This window comes from Engraulis encrasicolus, chromosome 21 (genome assembly GCF_034702125.1).
Source record: "Engraulis encrasicolus isolate BLACKSEA-1 chromosome 21, IST_EnEncr_1.0, whole genome shotgun sequence".
NCBI lineage: Eukaryota > Metazoa > Chordata > Actinopteri > Clupeiformes > Engraulidae > Engraulis > Engraulis encrasicolus.
Genome location: NC_085877.1, coordinates 8,091,758 through 8,110,670, shown reverse-complemented (window position 1 = coordinate 8,110,670; position 18,913 = coordinate 8,091,758). Strand labels below are relative to the sequence as shown.

General features: G+C 45.8%; 1 protein-coding gene across 1 annotated transcript; it reads right to left on the bottom strand.

Annotated features, from left to right (window-relative positions):
* Nucleotides 1-1,116: 1,116 nt before the first annotated feature.
* Nucleotides 1,117-18,861, bottom strand: cfap157 (cilia and flagella associated protein 157). The gene is made up of 8 exons (XM_063187474.1): nucleotides 18,614-18,861; nucleotides 5,903-6,174; nucleotides 4,972-5,125; nucleotides 3,892-4,159; nucleotides 3,528-3,658; nucleotides 2,608-2,758; nucleotides 1,961-2,130; nucleotides 1,117-1,328 (listed from the first exon to the last, which is right to left on the bottom strand). The coding sequence occupies exons 1-8, from the start codon at nucleotides 18,751-18,753 to the stop codon at nucleotides 1,175-1,177; spliced, it is 1,440 nt and encodes a 479-aa protein (XP_063043544.1). The 5' UTR covers nucleotides 18,754-18,861; the 3' UTR covers nucleotides 1,117-1,174.
* Nucleotides 18,862-18,913: the final 52 nt, after the last annotated feature.

The following is an 18,913-nucleotide window of genomic DNA, read 5'->3' as shown; positions in this document are numbered from 1 at the left end:
AAGAAAAACACTCATTAAAACATAGATGTCATTGAAATGTCCAACCCTGGAGTGCAAAGCAGCCTTTAATATTTATTTATTGTGGTGTGTGTGTGTGTGTGTGTGTGTGTTTATTTATGTGTGAGGAGTGTTCAGAAAGCCCCGGTGCAAGGAAAAAAAGATATATAGTTTTATTTTTTTTCTTTAAGTAAAACATTAGGGTAATGAAACATACCACGGAAATGCATTTTTCTCCCTCCAGTTTGTCATGATGCAAGCTTTTCAGTCCTCCTGTGTTCACCGAAATTATCCATCGCATATATCCCAAAAATGTAATCCTTTTAATTTAATGTATATCCTTTGTTTCATTGTGGAGTTTCTTAACATATAATAAAGGATCAAACAGTGCTACCCTAATGTAATCTGTGTTTTGGTCCTTATTATGTTGACACAAATATTGTTTTCAAACTGACATTGATCAGTGTACACGCCATGTAAGGAAAACCAGTAAAATGTGTTGTGGTAGCTGGCAGGGCACAAGGGTACATTATGTAGCCCCCGTTTCCGGGCACAAGGTAGTAACTGAGATGGAAATGAAAAATGTGTTATGTGTTATTGCTCTTTTTGTCCTGGGTGGAAGTTGCAATAGGCTACTCAAAAATCAATGCTTCCTCTGAATAATGTCTGTAAGATGGATTTTAATCAAGGTTACTGTAGATGTACTACTGTAGATTACGTGTAGACCCTTTACACACACACACACACACACACACACACACACACACACACACACACACACACACACAAACAGCACTACAACCTGTAGACTACAGCAGCTTACTGTGAGAGAGAAGATATGGAGATTGGGAGAGGATGTAACACCCTATTCAATTCTTATTAGCAGCTGTAAACAAAAAAAGCATATACAATAGAACTGAAACGTTACCCTTGATGTTGAAATGGTGTCTTCATCCAACTCTGGGATTTTGTCTCGCCACTTGGCCCAGCAGTCTTTCTTTCTTTCTTTTTATGTGACGTGTGAAGTAACCTGCCTTATTTGAAATGACGTAAGCTTTGCATTCCCTTTGCTTTCAATCAGTGAGTACAGGGGGTGGGCCACAGAGACAAAGCTTGGAGTTACATTGGTTAAAAGACAAAACTTTATTTTTGTGTATTCTTGGCATTTTCACATGACTCACTTCAGTGGTTTCGAGGTCCTGGTGGCCACGGAGACGTGGTCCTTTTTCACAGAGCTGTTGAGTTTAAGAGGTGGGACAATCCCAAGGACACCAGTCTTGAAGTGAGACAATTGACCTGAAGCTTTTGCCAGAGGAGAAGCTGAGTTAAGCCTGCAAAAGAGTTTTATTGTTATTTTAGACAGCATTCATATAGATGCTATAATTACCTGTAGGCCCTTAATGCACACCGTACCTCCTGTGGCACGCTGTAATAGATATTGAAAGTTAACTACTACAGTACTATGAGTCTATGACTGCACAGGGCCTTAAGTAATACATTACGACTTGGTCATTGTCATTCTGGTAAAAGCCAATTTATAATGCCGTGTCTTAAGGGGTTAAACTATGTAGCCTACATCCTTCTATATCCAATAATACTTTATGACTGAGTTTATCTGTGTTAGTCGTGAAATTCGTCTTCAATACACTATCAATGTAAATCCTTGCTGTCCAACAGAAACCTTAACTCCACTTTAAAAAATAATAATAATAATAATTTGAAACTTCTCTTATTAGCTTTTGCAGGATCCTTATCTAAGGGTGAACTTATTCCTCGCTGTCCGGTGAATATTTACAGGTTTTGGTATATGAGAACATGCGATTAAAGCGCTGTTTTCATTCATGTGATTCTGGTGAAGACCAGGCCATATTTCATGAGAAATTTTAATTAAAATGTAAGAAATTCTAAATGTTGTACAAACGTATACCTCCCACTGTATTAATAGAGTGAAGGGGTGCTGTACCTTGCGTTGTCTGAGTCGAGTGTACAGACATGTTTCTGCCTGATGAAGTCTGAGAAGTCGGTGCCTCTCCCCACTGCTGCCGCTGTGTCCAGCACGGTCAGCAGCCTCTTCAGCATCTGACTCCGCCGAGCCATAGCCATCATCTCCGAGTCCTCCTCCGCCGGGACATCCTGACGATATTTATTGGATAGATGTAGCAGTGCATTAAAAAAAAGTATACAGGGCATTGTTCCCATAGCCCTTTGACTGCGAGGCAGTATTCTCTAACACTGTTCTGTCAGCCAAACACATGATGTCTACTTGATGATCATTATGTGAAAGGTAGCCTTGTAGCCTGTTTCAAGTGTCCACGTGCTACTAAGGCCAGGTGATAAGGCCAAGAGCAAATTAACCAGGAAGAGCAGTAATGCCCAACTGGACAACATGAGGGGCCATTGGGAACATAGCCCCCTGTAATGCTAGAATTGAAAATGTGTGATTTATCATAACTTTGAGAAAGTTTCCATTTTAATCTGATCATAAAAAGAAATCTGATTGTTTGTTTTTTTTGTCGCAGTGATGGGCACACTCAATTTCTAATATTTACAACAACAAAAAAAACAGTTGGTGCACGACACGTAAAAAGAACCTGTTTCTTTTTGTATTACCTTGAGGATGTCTGTGAGAGCTGTAGCGGCCTCCTGTAGGATGGTCTGCAGGTGTCCTCTATTGGTCCTCTCCTGCTGCAGCTCCTCTGTCAGGCCACTTACCTCCGCCTGGTGCCTCACACACAGCTCCTGGTGCCTCATCAGCATCTCCCTGCATACAGACAACACGTCTCAATCAATAATTAATAAAAACTAAAAACTGCAAAGAGTTTACGGTCTGTAATCAGCTCAGCTCATAGCTACAGTGTACACACCAACTCATCCACAGGGGAATTTAGCCCAAAACAAGGCATTATTCAGGGGTTAAAACTGAGGTTTGGAGTGCTCTGGTATACGGTCAAGGCAAACAATGTTTTTGAATTGCTGAAAAGGTTCGCTGCTGTTGATTCATCATGAAACAGCATGACCTGATGTGCCGGGATTCAGCTTCAGCAGCATCTCCCTGCATGCGGACAAGCATGTTGGGGGAGAGAAACAACACAAAACAGAAAAAAGTTGGCATGCTGTAGTCAGCTCTGTTCATAACTACATAACTAAATAATATATAAATATGTAATATAAATAATTATAAAATTATTATGGGTAAAAAAAAGGTTCTCAGCAGTTGATGCATTTATCATAAAGCAGCTTGATCTGATGTGACAGGGCTCAGCTCCAGACAACCTCTTTTAAACCCTGTCAATATTCACATAACCAACCCCGTTTACCTGACACACTGCTTGCCAAATACTGTACAGGCATTTCCAAACTAGTAACTGGTGTCCTTCCTTGTTGTGTGTGGTCTTTTGTGGTTTTACTCAATAGCTCGAAAAAGCACAGTTCAAAAGTCATTATGTGATTTGCAATGTTGAGTGGGGATTTAAAAAAAGGACGGGATGGAACTATTTTGACTTCCACACTTGGTTTACACGCATCCTTGCCTTAAGAGATCCATCTCTGTCTGTAAAGAGGCATGACGGCTCTGCAGCTGCTGATATTCCTCATGAATGCTGCCCGCCGCCTTCAGCTCACCGCTCATCTGTTTGCACTTGTCTTTCAGCTGATGGACCACCTGAAAAAAAAAACCACAAGATAACATTGCAGTAGTTAATACGAGTGAAAGGTCACAGAACAATGGAGCACCTCATCATAAAATAAAACCTGAAACCTGAAAAACTGAAGGGGAGAGAGAGACAGGGAAGGGTCGGCAAAGGACCCAGGCCGGAACCAAACCAAGATCACTGGTTTAGCCCTACTGCTTGAGCCACGGCAGGGCCCCATTGTACCCTCTTGTCAGCGTCCTACCTTCTCATTGGTCAAGCTCTTCCTGGTCATCTCATCCAGAAGAGGCTCAAGCACCTTCACTTCCTGCTTGAGTGTCTTCTCCCTCTGCCTGAGCGCCTGGTTCTCCTCCAGCAGCACTTTGCTCTTGTCCGACAGCTGCTTGAGCTGGGCGGTGACGGCCACGTTCTCGTGGATGGCCCTCATGGTGGTCTCGGGCATCTTCCTGTCCGACACGCGTCGGAACTCTGCCGCCACCGCTGATACGTGCTGCTGCATCTCCCTCTTCAACCTAAATTGAAAACACACACCACAGTTGCATTGCTTTCATCACATGAATATCATAACTACTACATTGAGATTTTTAAATCAAACATAAATATATATTGTGAGCAGGGACAATACAGTAGATGACTATGTCCTAGGTGATTTGTTTTCATTACATGACCACCATGACTAGATTAGCATTTTCCTTTTTTAAAGTATTTTTCTGGGGTTTTTGTGCCTATAATGATAGGATAGTGAAGATGTGACAGGAAGGTGAGGAAAGAGAAATTGGGTGGGGCAGGGCTGGGAAATGACTCAAACTCAAACTCTGGTCCCCATGGTATAGGTTCTTTACAGGGTGCACCACAGCACCCCCGATTAGCACTTTAAAGAAAGAAATCAAGCAGTTGATGAACATGATGAATTTGCACTTTAATAGAGCAATTGATGAACACATGATTGTATCATGCAAGACGTTGTTCACATGCAAAAGAAATGGCTTTATGTAAATCCATTCAACAACAAAGGAAACATTCTAGGGCATTGGTTGAGTAAATTAGTTGTAAGGACCCAGTTGAGATAAAGTGGTGTTCTGTTGCTACCTGTCATTGTCACCAAAATGGTCATGACCAAGGCTTAATCAGCCAAGACTGTCAATAATGTCATAGCCCTGTTGTAACTTAATGGTTTAGTTTTTTTTTTCACCAAAGAGTGAATTGGCCTATCGTCGTAAAATCAAAAACAAATAAAGCAATCATGATACAGTGCTTGAGTACATTAATTTGAAGGATAACACCATCCAAATCAGAAAATATGTAACAGAGCTCCTGTTCCAACCTGTCATTGTCCAGCACCGCCTTTCTTTCAAGGTTGTAAATGATGGCTTGGTGCTCTTCTCTTTGTTTTTGCAGTTGCTCTTTATGGGAGACAAGCTGTGCCATCAAGTCCTCCTTCTGGGTTCGAAATTCTTCCAATGCAGCTAGTTTCCCAGCTGAGATATAACGTGAAATGAGACATCACACATAACATGGATTAGGGATTGCTTGCCTTGTGGGAAATGGTACATTGTGTATAATGGTGCTGTGTGTGTGTGGGCTAAGCGTATTCTGTTGTTACATGGCCACACAACATAATGAAACAAACAAATGTCATTGATTCAATAAGTTATCCCTGAAGAAACAGTAAAAAACTGCAACTGTGCTTAGCAAACAAAGTCATTATAAGACCAAACTGGCAAATCACAGCCGGGCCATCCCCAGGAAATATTTTCTTTGTTTTCTTAATTTCATAGCTGGCACAATAATTCTGTGAAAAGACATTTTGCTTCATAACTGTAATACAGATTGTATAGTGCATTGGAACAGCTTAATACGGATTACACTGGAATTGGTTTAAACTGGTTTATAACATCAGTATTGTATGGTAATGCTTTTTGCCAACCATCATACAAATAGAATATACTGCTGGGCAGTGCATCCCATTTACTGTATGTACTGTACCTTTGCAGTAAGCATATCAGTATATCATATCAGTATATCTCTTAATCAGTATATCTCTTAACATTCAAATGCCACATGTTTATTCCATGCTACAGCCTCTTGATAGAACTGATTTCATCAATAACTCGGTAAAAACCCCCACACAATTTCACCAATAACTTTTGGCCACATTTCACTCTGATTATTATTGGTCCTGTCCATGTCATTCACATTAGTGCTATCAATACAAAATGCTTTTTTACATCAAGATTGGTTTGTTGTCTCGTTACCAAGAACTATATTCTCTGAGGTGAGTTTGTCTTTGACCTCCTGGAACTCTTGTCGTAATTGACTGAGCTGCAGCTCAAAGGTCTCCTTCTCAGCCTCTTTACTCTGGTTGAGGGAGATCAGTCTTTCTGAGAGATCTGATAGTTCATCCTCCTTCTGTGCAACTGCCCTTTTCAGGTACAGGACGATGTCTCTCTTTTCTTTCTCTGCATGGCTGTACTTGGAATTGAAGTCTCTCTCGTGAATCTCCAACTCATCACATTTGTGCTGGTACCTATAAAAAGAGACAAAACAACTAGAAATGCATTCTCACAGAAAATGCTGGAAGCGGGCTTGCCTTTTGGGGCAGAGATGAAACAAAGTACTATTGAGAAAATAAAGCTAAAAGAAATCTTGGAAAAACTCCATCCACCCAGTCAGAAGTTATGGGCCAAACAATTCAGCCATCTTGGATTCAGCCATCTTGAAAGTGTTGTAGCTCTGCGTTTTGGGGATATACTAAATGACATAGATGGTATTTTAAGTTGGCTAAGGAACACTGCATATGATATAATTTTGAAAATCAACATGGCTTCGAGCGGGATTAGAACTCACAACCTCCATATCTGTAATCCAACCCCTTTGCCATTGATATTAAATGACATAAAATACATGATATTTGAAGTTGGCTAAGGAACACTGCATATGATATCATTTTGAAAATCAACATGGCTTCGACTGGGGTTCGAACCTCCAACCCCCATATCCCTAATTCAGCACATTTGCCATTGATATAAATGACATACATGGCATTTTAAGTTGGCCAAGGAACACTGCATATGATATAATTTTGAAAGTCAACATGGCTTTGACTGGGATTCGAACCCCCAACCTCCATATCTGTAATCCAGCACATTTGCCATGCATACTAAATGACATACATGGCATTTTAAGTTGGCCAAGGAACACTGCATATGATGTAATTTTGAAAATCAACATGGCTTTGACTGGGTTTCGAACCCCCAACCTCAATATCTGTAATTCAGCACATTTGCCATCCATACTAAATGATATACATGGCATTTTAAGTCGGCCAAGGAACGCTGCATATGATATAATTTAGAAAATCAACATGGCTTCGGGTGGGTTTCGAACCCTCAACCTCCATATCTCTAATGCAGCAGCATGCATTACCACTAAGCCAAGCAGCTAATTGTCATGCACAGTCCAGCAAGACTATATGACATTGCATTGCAGAGCTGAACAATAGACTTCTAGAATGCTTGCTCGCACCTGCTCGTTAAGAATGGAATCTTGAGACAGTGACAGTTGAAATGGAATCCTTCACTGGCTGCACCTGTTGTGATTGACTGAAAGACAGTTAGTATTGAGCTCTAAACTGGGGAGAAAATGAAAATGAGTTTTTTGTCTTTACAACATCGTTGTAAAAAAACTAAAAGGAGTTGGCACGTGTCCTTTTCACAGATCGGAGTCATGCTTGTGATCTCTCTAACAGTCTTTGAATGAAGTTTATAGGTGAAAGGGTTCAGGCACAAATGGACCTCCGTGTGGGACATGCGCTGATCTCTTGAAAAATGCACTTTTCGAAAGAATGGGATTCTCCATAGAGCCAGGCCTGTTTTTTTTACAAACCTGCCATTTAAAAAGTATTGGGAGTTGGGAGATGAAACTTTCACAATTTGGAGACATCCCATAGAGCTCGCTAACAACGCGTCAACTAAACTTCTAGGTGAAAGTGTTGATGTTTTATGACCGAAAAAGCCTCCTACACTCTAATCTCTAGAGTGGCGGAACTGTGGTTCATGAAGGTTCCACCATGGTTTCCAATGGGGACCCAGGCTTTCACTAAATCGCCAAAAACGGGAAAACGACAAGAGACACGGAGAAGCCTATAACTGTACGTGATCTCCAAGCCGAGCCGGTCGTTTTAGTGTTTGAACGGTGTCTCTATCTCGAAAGGCCTAGGAGGAGATCCATTTTCTATTTTTACTGTCCCCCTGCACAAGACCAAGCTATAATAATAATAATAAACTAGAAATGCATTCTCACAGAAAATGCTGGAAGCGGGCTTGCCTTTTGGGGCAGAGATGAAACAAAGTACTATTGAGAAAACAAAGCTAAAAGAAATCTTGGAAAAACTCCATCCACCCAGTCAGAAGTTATGGGCCAAACAATTCAGCCATCTTGGATTCAGCCATCTTGAAAGTGTTGTAGCTCTGCGTTTTGGGGATATACTAAATGACATAGATGGTATTTTAAGTTGGCTAAGGAACACTGCATATGATATAATTTTGAAAATCAACATGGCTTCGAGCGGGATTAGAACTCACAACCTCCATATCTGTAATCCAACCCCTTTGCCATTGATATTAAATGACATACAATACATGATATTTGAAGTTGGCTAAGGAACACTGCATATGATATCATTTTGAAAATCAACATGGCTTCGACTGGGGTTCGAACCTCCCTAATCCTGCACATTTGCCATTCATACTAAATGACATACATGGCATTTTAAGTTGGCCAAGGAACACTGCATATGATATACTTTTGAAAATCAACATGGCTTTGACTGGGATTCGAACCCCCAACCTCCATATCTGTAATCCAGCACATTTGCCATGCATACTAAATGACATACATGGCACTTTAAGTTGGCCAAGGAACACTGCATATGATGTAATTTTGAAAATCAACATGGCTTTGACTGGGTTTCGAACCCCCAACCTCAATATCTGTAATTTCAGCACATTTGCCATCCATACTAAATGATATACATGTATGGCATTTTAAGTCGGCCAAGGAACGCTGCATATGATATAATTTGGAAAATCAACATTGCTTTGTGTGGGTTTCGAACCCTCAACCTCCATATCTCTAATGCAGCAGCATGCATTACCACTAAGCCAAGCAGCTGTCAGATGAGATGACCCAGCTACAGTATCGCCATAGTGTTTTTGTTTGTTTTGGGCACCTTGAAGTTGCAGAGAAATTGTATTGGGCACCTTGAGCATGTATTGCTGTGAAATCTGCACGTGTGTTTGTTTTTGTTTGCCAACGTGATTTGCTGTGCTGTCACCCTGCATGTGTGTTTGTTTACATTTGGGGGGGGAGGCGACTAGGAGCTGCTGCAGGTGATTCTCATGACATGAACAATTACCACACCTCCTGATCATCCAATCCACGGAACCACCACCGGACATAAAAATAGAACAGAGACTTACCTGAACCGTCAAATCCCGGGAACCGACCGCTGGCTTCCTCGTCTGAGCTGTGGACCTCGCCACCCGACCGACGTGGACTTCTGGGCCCCGCTGCTGATCCCCCTTGGCTGCACCGATTATTATACAACGCACGCAAGTATTCCTGAAAGGGACGTTATTATTTCCTCTCGTATGCTCGTCTGATTGATCCTCATTGGCGATAGCCAAAGAATGCTTCACTGGGGATCTGTCTCTTCTTTAGTCGAACACCGGACCGAACGCGACGCGGAGGCTGGGGGGAATCCAGAGGAGGACCTGTCTGACTCGAGTCGGGATGTTTCAGAGTCGACGCCGCGGAGCCTCCCTATGGCAATCCACAGCTTTAGCACAGGAAAAGTACCAGTTCCAAACGCTGTGTGTTTATGCTTGAAGTGTTTCTTGCACGTACGTGACCTGTTGCTAATTCCTGGTCTGTCATTCTGCCGAGGTCCAGCGGTTTCCGGGAGTCCCCGTGACGTCACTCGCTCCGTCCGCAAGCCACGCACCTGAAGGGAACCCCCGCGTCAACCACGCCCCTTTCTCGCCACAGGAAAGACTTAACTGGCCGTGCGCGGTGACTGTGACTTTCTGAGACTCTCTTTTCTAATACCCTTTTGATTTTGAGTTATTATTGGTGAAGACTGTATTTATTTTGTGAACGTGAAACTAACCTATATATCCTGTGACATTAGTATGTAGTATTGTGTGCATTTTACTATTTTTACTGAAGTTTGCCGTGAGTAGTTAGTGTTCTTGTTTTGCTTATTTACTATTTTTGCTGTGCCGACTAACTCTGCATGGGGTGTAGATTGTGTGGAAAATTGTTATTTATTTATTTATTGCATTTGGAACTTTTGTGAAACATTCAAGGTGCCCAATTTCCTATGTCCGCTTTTAGTCTTGTAACCTTAATAAACTTTTGATATATTTTTAAACCTTTGTTTGACTCGTGCTCCTGGGACTATAATCATGAGTTCGCCGTCTTCTGACACTTCAAATAATGGCGTAGTCCGGCAGGGTCCCACTGGCACGGGTCAACAAAGTGGTAGTAATCAGGGAAATGTTGGGGGTAATGTTCCGCCTATGTCCCCACTGATGATGCCTTGGTTTTTCAGCGTGCCATGGGTGCCAAAGTTTGCTGGGGAGCGACAGAAGTTCAGAGAATGGGAAACTCAGACGAGAGCCATGCTACGGGCGCAACCACTGAGTAACCAACAGCAAGTGGACTTCGTCCTGAGTGCACTGGATGGGGATGCCAGAAGAGAAGCAGCTCTCCTGTCAGATGCGGACCGGGTGGATGGTGAAACAGTCATTAAGGCCCTTGAGAAAGTATTTGGGGACTCTGCCTCCAATGCCCAGCGACGAATTGCTTTTTACAAATGCAGACAAAAGGAAGAGGAGACTGCCAGTGCATTTGGCCTACGACTACGAGAGAGTCATGCCCGGTGGCGCGCTACAGACCAAGACGCTGGCCGAGATGAAGACGCACTACTACGCGACCAATTTGTGCTAGGCCTGCGGGCTGGACCTATCCGGCAAGAACTACAGCGGCTGCTACGACGAGACGAAACCCTCACTTTCAAGGTGGCTTTAAAGGAGGCCCGAGCGCTGGAGAAAGAGCTGGATGCTGGTTCGACAGAAGCCCATGTCCAGGCAGTGAGCAGCAAGTTTGTAGCACCACCCCCAAGGGCTGGGCGCCAATCTGACCTGGAAGAACTGAGAGAAAGCCTGAAGACTGAACTTCGAGACGAGCTAGCAACACAGTTGAAGACCATGAGCGCCCAGATAGTGGAGGAACTGCGGGCTCAACCACGCCACAGTACACCACCAACCACTCCACCTACTGCGCCCGGGATGCAGCACAATCCCCCAGCTGCACCAGGTGGCCGAGCAGGCCCGTCAGCAAGGCCACACCAATGGGATGCCATGGCCGTCCAGGCCCATCAACTAGGCCGTACCAATGGGATGCCCAAAGCCGTCCAGGCCCATCAGCTAGGCCGTACCAATGGGATGCCCAAGGCCGTCCAATATGCTTGGACTGTGGAGAGGCCGGCCACGTGCAACGTCACTGCCCCAAACGCCGCCAGCGCCAGGGTTTTTAGTAAACCCCGTCACGGGGGAAGGCGTGACGGGGGTGAAGGAGTCTGATGGTGACACAGTGTCCAAGCCCAATCTCGTCGGTAGGTGCCCAGGAGTGGAGGTGGAAGTTAATGGCAAGACGATCCAATGTCTCTTAGATACAGGCTCCCAAGTAACACTCTTCAGCGAGAGCCTGTTCAAGACTCGACTCCAAGACCTGGCTGTCAATACCATCGACAAACCCAGCTGGCTGACTCTGAAGGCTGCTAATGGACTCCAGATCCCTACATCGGCTATGCCATCTTGGATTTTAAGGTAGGAGGAGTACATATTCCAAATAAAGGTGCAATAATTGTGAATGATGAGTGTTTAGGCAGTGACCGGGCAGTATTGGGCATGAATGTGATAACCGAATGCTGGAAGGAACTGATGGAGGGGGTCCACCCGGGGGTTGTTGCTTTTCCGTGCTTCGGTTGCCCCTGAAGCAGGTAGCCTCTGGGAGAAGGCCTTCGCGGTATGTAGACAAGTACAACAGAGGGCGCCAACATCCTTAGACAGTGGGGTAGTGAAACTAACCAGACAGCCCTCTGTGATTATACCCCCACAGACCGAGATGATGTTGTGGTGTTCAGGTGAGCAACGGCACACCAAAGTCTAACTGCGCCATGCTAATCGAGCCACTGACAGAGGAGGAGTTCAGCTGGAGAGCAGCCCACACCCTGGCCGAAGTGCAAGACGGACGGGTACCAGTACGGATCTGCAACCCGAATCCATTCCCGGTGGAGGTCCCCCAGCGTCGGCCGCTCGCTACCGCCACCCCCGTAGGGCCAGAGGATATCGCAGGACACAGAGATCTCGTTCTTACCCCAGGCAGCCCTGGTGTAGTGGAAGTGGGTGTCAGTACCGTCCAGGCCAGCCCCCCAGCCATAACCTCGCTCATGGAAGATCAGGGGATGGCTCTGACCCCGGACCAACGCCAGCGGCTACACCAACTCCTGCAAAAATGGGAGGACATCTTTGCCCAACATGATGAAGATTTCGGACGGACCAGCGCAGTGAAACATCAGATCCCCACGGGTACGGCGCCCCCGAGTCGTGAACGCTACCGACCTGTGCCACCGACGCTGTATTCAGAACTCAAGAGCCTGCTGAAGAACATGCTGGAAGGCGGGGTCATCAGGGAGAGCTCCAGCCCATGGGCAGCGCCGATTGTGCTGGTCAAGAAGAAGGACGGGTCGTGGCGCTTTTGTGCAGATTACCGGAAGCTCAAGGCAGTCAGCCACAAGGATGCATATCCCCTCTCCTGCATCGAGGAATCACTGACCAGCCTGAAGGGTGCCCAGTGGTACTCCACCCTGGATCTGGCCAGTGGCTACTGGCAGGTGGAGGTGGACGAGCGCGACCGGGAGAAGACCGCATTCGCAACTCCTATGGGACTGTATGAATTTGAGCGCATGCCATTCGGCCTCTGCAATGCACCTGCAACTTTCCAAAGGCTTATGCAGCGCTGCCTAGGAGAATTCCTGAACGAGTCCTTATTAATATACCTTGATGATGTCGTGGTATACTCATCCAGTTTCGACCAACACCTCCAGGACCTGGACCAAGTCTTCCAGCGGCTGCATAGTCATGGGCTGAAGTTGCAACCACGGAAATGCAAGCTGTTCCAGAGTCAAGTCTCTTACCTGGGCCATGTCGTGAGCTCGGAGGGAGTTGCCACAGACCCTGGGAAGATCGCAGTTATCCAGTCTTGGGCAGCGCCACAAAATGTCCGCCAGGTTAGGTCATTTCTGGGCCTGGTAGGATACTATCGTCGCTACATCCCGGGCTTCGCGAAGATTGCTGCACCGCTCCATGGTCTCCTCCAGGGTACGGCAACAGCTTCCAAGACCGCGCCCATCCAATGGACCCCAGCATGTGAACAAGCCTTCCAGACACTGAAGGCTGCTTTGACATCCCCACCGATCTTGGCATATGCTGACTTCCAGTTGCCTTTCCGGCTGTATACTGACGCCAGCCTGGATGGCCTTGGGTGCGGTATTGGCCCAGGTCCAAGACGGCAAGGAACGAGTTATCGCATATGCCAGTCGGAGCCTCCACCAGCGAGAAAAATGACCAGAACTACAGCTCCTTCAAGCTCGAGCTGTTGGCCCTTAAATGGGCAATGACTGAGAAGTTTAAGGAGTACCTGTGGGGTATGGAGGTAGAGGTCTTCACAGACAACAACCCCTTAGTACACCTGCAGACAGCCAAGCTCGGAGCTGTTGAACAACGATGGGCCGCTCAAATGGCCAACTTCAGCTATACCATCCGGTATCGACCAGAGCTTCCAATTCGGAATGCGGAATGTCTTTGTCCAGAATTCAAGGGGAGCGAGTTGACGCAGCCACCCGGGTGGTGGAGGCCGAGCCGGGTGAGACGGAGACTACAGTGGGCCGCCACATTGGCATTCTATCCAGAAGGATGATCCCGACCTGGCCCAGCTGATGTCGTGGAAAGAAAAGGGAGGCGCCCCATCCCCTGCACAGGCCGCACAAACTAGCTTGGACCTCCAACAGCTCTTGAAGGACTGGGACAAGATTTCCCTGACCCAGGGGGTCCTACGGAGGGAAGACCGGACTGGGCTAGATGTTGAGCCCTGTAGCCAGATTCTTGTCCCAAAGACTTCTGCCAAGGCTTTGTGGCAGGAGTTACCATGAGGAGAGGGGGCACCCAAGTGCGGAAAGGACCTTTGCCATCCTCCAGAGGCGCTACTTCTGGTCAGGGATGAGACGTGACTCGGCCGCTTGGGCAGATGCCTGCCCACACTGTATCCTGTACAAAGCAGGGCCTGAAGCGAGGGCACCTTTGGTGCCAATAGAGACCTCCTACCCTTTTCAGATGGTTGGCATTGACTTCCTGTCGCTGGGCCGCCCAGGAGATACTTACCCTTATTTGCTAGTAATGACTGACCTGTTCTCAAAGTTTGCCATCCGTAGTCCCCACCAAGGACCAGGACAGCCGCAACCACTGCAAAGGCAGTATGGAGAGCTTGTTCCAGGTCTATGGGAGCCCAGAACACATCTTGTCCGATCGAGGTGCTGCCTTTGAGTCTGAACTCTTTCCAACAGCTCTGCTCCCTCTACGGCTGCCGGAAGAAAAGGACAACTGCATACCACCCGCAAGGTAATGGCGCCTGTGAGCGGTTTAATCAGACCCTTCTTAAACTCCTGGGAACATTGGCTGAAGAGACCCATATGCATTGGCCTAGCAGGTTACCTTCCCTAATACAAGCCTACAACAATACGCCCCACAGCACCACTGGCCTAACACCCTACTATGTAGTATTCGGCAGGCATGCCCGACTCCCCATCGACTGGATACATGAAGCTGGGCCATCCACTGACCAACAAACACTCAACGGCTGGGTGCGCCCCCATCACCAAGTGCTATGCCAGACCTGGCAGGCTGTCCAGCAGCACACCCAGCAGAGGCAGCAGGGGGACAAAAGCCGCCGGGACCGACGGGCCCATGCCACAGAACTACAGGTGGGTGAGCGAGTTCTCCTCCGTCACTTCCGTCGCCGAGCATTTGGGAAGCTCCGCCCCACGGTGGCAACGAACTCCATACGTTGTGGTTTCGCGTCTGCGGCCTGGGGCACCCCGTCTACTTGATAAGACCAGAAGGTGAGGAAGGTCCTGTGCGTACAGCCCATAGAAATAACCTGCGTGTATGCCCCTTATCCTTCCCTCAGGATGACCGTGATGACCAAGGGCCTGCGGCAGTTGCACCTAATCAGGCGCAGTGCGGGTGAACAATGGAAACAACCAATTGGGTACCGACCCCTGGTGTTCTGGAGAAGACCCCTCGACCCAGAGGGGACAGGCCCAACCACGCAAGCCCCGGCAGCACTCGCACAACCCAGTAGCATACCGGCGCCAGCCCCACAGGCCAGCAGCCCAACACAGGATGCGAGGCCGAGCCAAACAGCCCGTGAGGAAACCCAGGAAGCCCCCGATGTGACCGAGGAACCAGCCGAAGCTCCAGAACCCCGTCGCTCCCAGCGTAGCACACAGGGCCTAAGGCCGCTGAGGTTACCAGGCAGACACTTAGTCGGGACGACTACCATTAAAGTGGGGGGGTAAATGTCAGATGAGATGACCCAGCTACAGTATCGCCATAGTGTTTTTGTTTGTTTTGGGCACCTTGAAGTTGCAGAGAAATTGTATTGGGCACCTTGAGCATGTATTGCTGTGAAATCTGCACGTGTGTTTGTTTTTGTTTGCCAACGTGATTTGCTGTGCTGTCACCCTGCATGTGTGTTTGTTTACATTTGGGGGGGGAGGCGACTAGGAGCTGCTGCAGGTGATTCTCATGACATGAACAATTACCACACCTCCTGATCATCCAATCCACGGAACCACCACCGGACATAAAAATAGAACAGAGACTTACCTGAACCGTCAAATCCCGGGAACCGACCGCTGGCTTCCTCGTCTGAGCTGTGGACCTCGCCACCCGACCGACGTGGACTTCTGGGCCCCGCTGCTGATCCCCCTTGGCTGCACCGATTATTATACAACGCACGCAAGTATTCCTGAAAGGGACGTTATTATTTCCTCTCGTATGCTCGTATCATCATTGGCGATAGCCAAAGTACTCTTTACTGAGGATCCGTCTCTCCCTTAGCCGAACACCGGACCGAACGCGACGCCGAGGCCGAGGGGAATCCAGAGGAGGACCTGTCTGAGTCGGGAGTGTTCTGAGTCCACGCCGCGGAGCCTCCCCATATGGCAATCAACAGCTTTAGCACAGGAAAGTACCAGTTCCAAACGCTGTGTGTTTATGCTTGAAGTTGTTTCTTGCACGTACGTGACCTGTTGCTAATTCCTGGTCTGTCATTCTGCCGAGGTCCAGCGGTTTCCGGGAGTCCCCGTGACGTCACTCGCTCCGTCCGCAAGCCACGCACCTGAAGGGAACCCCCGCGTCAACCACGCCCCTTTCTCGCCACAGGAAAGACTTAACTGGCCGTGCGCGGTGACTGTGACTTTCTGAGACTCCTTTTCTAATACCCTTTTGATTTTGAGTTATTACTGGTGAAGATTGTATTTATTTTGTGGACGTTGCCATCTGAAACTAACCTATTTATTCTGTGACATTAGTATGTAGTATTGTGTGCATTTTACTATTTATACTGAAGTTTGCCGTGAGTAGTTTAGTGTTCTGGTTTGCCTATTTACTATTTTTGCTGTGTTGACTAACTCTGCATGGGGTGTAGATTGTGTATAAAATTGTTATTTATTTATTTATTGCATTTGGAATTTTTGTGAAACATTCAAGGTGCCCAATTTTCTATGTCCGTTTTTAGTCTTGTAACTTTAATAAACTTTTGATATATTTTTAAACCTTTGTTTGACTCGTGCTCCTGGGACTATAATAATGAGTTCGCCGCCTTCTGACACAGCTAATTGTCATGCATAGTCCAGCAAGACTATATTACATTGCATTGCAGAGCTGAACAATGGACTTCTAGAATGCTTGCTCGCACCTGCTCGTTAAGAATGGAATCTTGAGACAGTGACAGTTGAAATGGAATCCTTCACTGGCTGCACCTGTTGTGATTGACTGAAAGACAGTTAGTATTGAGCCTTTAACAGGGGAGAAAATGAGAATGAGTTTTTTTGTCTTTACAACATCGTTGTAAAAAAACTAAAAGGAGTTGGCACGTGTCCTTTTCACAGATCGGAGTCATGCTTGTGATGTCTCTAACAGTCTTTGAATGAAGTTTATAGGTTAAATTTTTCAGGCACAAATGGACCTCCGTGTGGGACATGCGCTGATCTCTTGAAAAATGCACTTTTTCGAAAGACTGGGATTTCTCCATAGAGCCAGGTCTGTTTTTTTTACAAACCTGCCATTTAAAAAGTATTGGGAGTTGGGAGATGAAACTTTCACAATTTGGAGAATCCCATAGAGCTCGCTACAAACGCGTCAACTAAACTTCTAGGTGAAAGTGTTGATGTTTTATGACCGAAAAAGCCTCCTACACTCTAATCTCTAGAGTGGCGGAACTGTGGTTCATGGAGGTTCCACCACTATTTTCAATGGGGACCCAGGCTTTCACAAAATCGCCAAAAACGGGAAAACGACAATAGACACGGAAAAGCCTATTAGTATACGCGATCTCCAAGCCGAGCCGGTCGTTTTAGTGTTTGAACGGTGTCTCTATCTCGAAAGGCCTAGGAGGAGATCCATTTTCTATTTTTACTGCTGCCCTGCACAAGACCAAGCTATAAATAAATAATAAGAAACAGGACTTAGAGATTACTAGAATCGGGCCTTGCTCCGCAAGCCCGCTTAATAATAAGAAACAGGACTTAGAGATTACTAGAATCGGGCCTTGCTCCGCAAGCCCGCTTAATAATAAAACAGGACTTAGAGATTACTATAAACGGGCCTTGCTCTGCAAGGGCCATGCTCTGCATGGTCCTTGCTCCGCAAGCCCGCTTAATTAGACATTTGACTTCAGTGTTTCACCATTATGTTTGAATTGAAGTTACAGATCAGTAAACCACCCATTGATGTTTCGGATTGTAAGTCACTAAAAGGAAACTAAGCTTAATACGAGGTTATATTTGATATCGGACATTTCAGTGCAAACTTTGTATTACATTTTTTTAATTACCGTAGCTCAGTATTGTTCATCATTCCACATTTCTTCATTTCTATCATGTCTCTCTCTTGTCCATATTTGGTTCATATATTAACAGGAGCATGAATAAAATAAGCTTATCTTATGAAAAAGTGATAAAGGAAGCCAGAGTCGCCTTTGTATTAAACTCATTGGTAACACTTGACGCCAGTGTCATAAGCATGTCATTACAGTGTCATGACAGTCATTAAAGGTGCACTGTGCAGGAAATGGTCAAAAAATGCAATACTGCAACTATGCTGATAATTGAAACTGTGTTGCCTATTGCCAAATTTGATCTTGTCATGAAAGTTTACTAAGTAATACCTTAATATTGTCTAGTATGGCACAAGTAGTCGTTTTTGCAGCTAAAAATGACTATTTCTGGAAATTCAAAATAGCAGACCATGGAGAAGTTTCCCTTTTTATGTAAGAAAAGTGCAATTTTTCCAGTCATAATGAATATTTAGAATTTGATGGTGGTGCTAAGTATTCATGAAAAAGGTAACATTAGTGCATGGGCAGCATGAATTCTGGAAATAAATAACTAAAAATCTCACACAGTGTCCCTTTAAGACAACGTTGTACCGAATGTCACTAAGGCTAAAGCGTTACCAACTTTGACAGGGTACTCGACTATGGCATGATTTGCAGGGTACACTCTTGGAGAGTGTAGTGTTAGTCAAAGCCTGATGTTGATATAAAATATTGAAACGTACTTTTCCAGTCGTTCTTCCAGGTCTCTTATTTGAGCACGATAGAATTCTACTGTCCATGCTTCATCCAAGTTAGACTTGTCTGTGGTATCTCTCTTGCTTTGTTTATCTCCACTCTTTTTGTCCTTTTTACCTGGAGCCATGATAGTCTTCTGACATTATGATGTTCTGATTCCGCAGATAAATATTTCTAATAGGTCTAGTTTAAAGCGTACTTTTGCTTTTTCCTCTCCCTCTCCGTCTACTGAAACCACACACTGGCTGAAACATATGCGTTGCTATGGGTTACGCTGAGTGACGTAG

Excerpts from the sequence above, each read along its gene's own strand:
- cfap157 (XM_063187474.1), bottom strand. The coding sequence starts at position 18,753 with ATGGCTCCAGGTAAAAAGGACAAAAAGAGTGGAGATAAACAAAGCAAG. Across the intron at positions 3,659-3,891 it reads AGAGCTTGACCAATGAGAAG|GTGGTCCATCAGCTGAAAGA; the intron begins GTAGGACGCTGA and ends TTTTTTTTTCAG. Across the intron at positions 2,759-3,527 it reads ACAGAGATGGATCTCTTAAG|GGAGATGCTGATGAGGCACC; the intron begins GCAAGGATGCGT and ends GTCTGTATGCAG.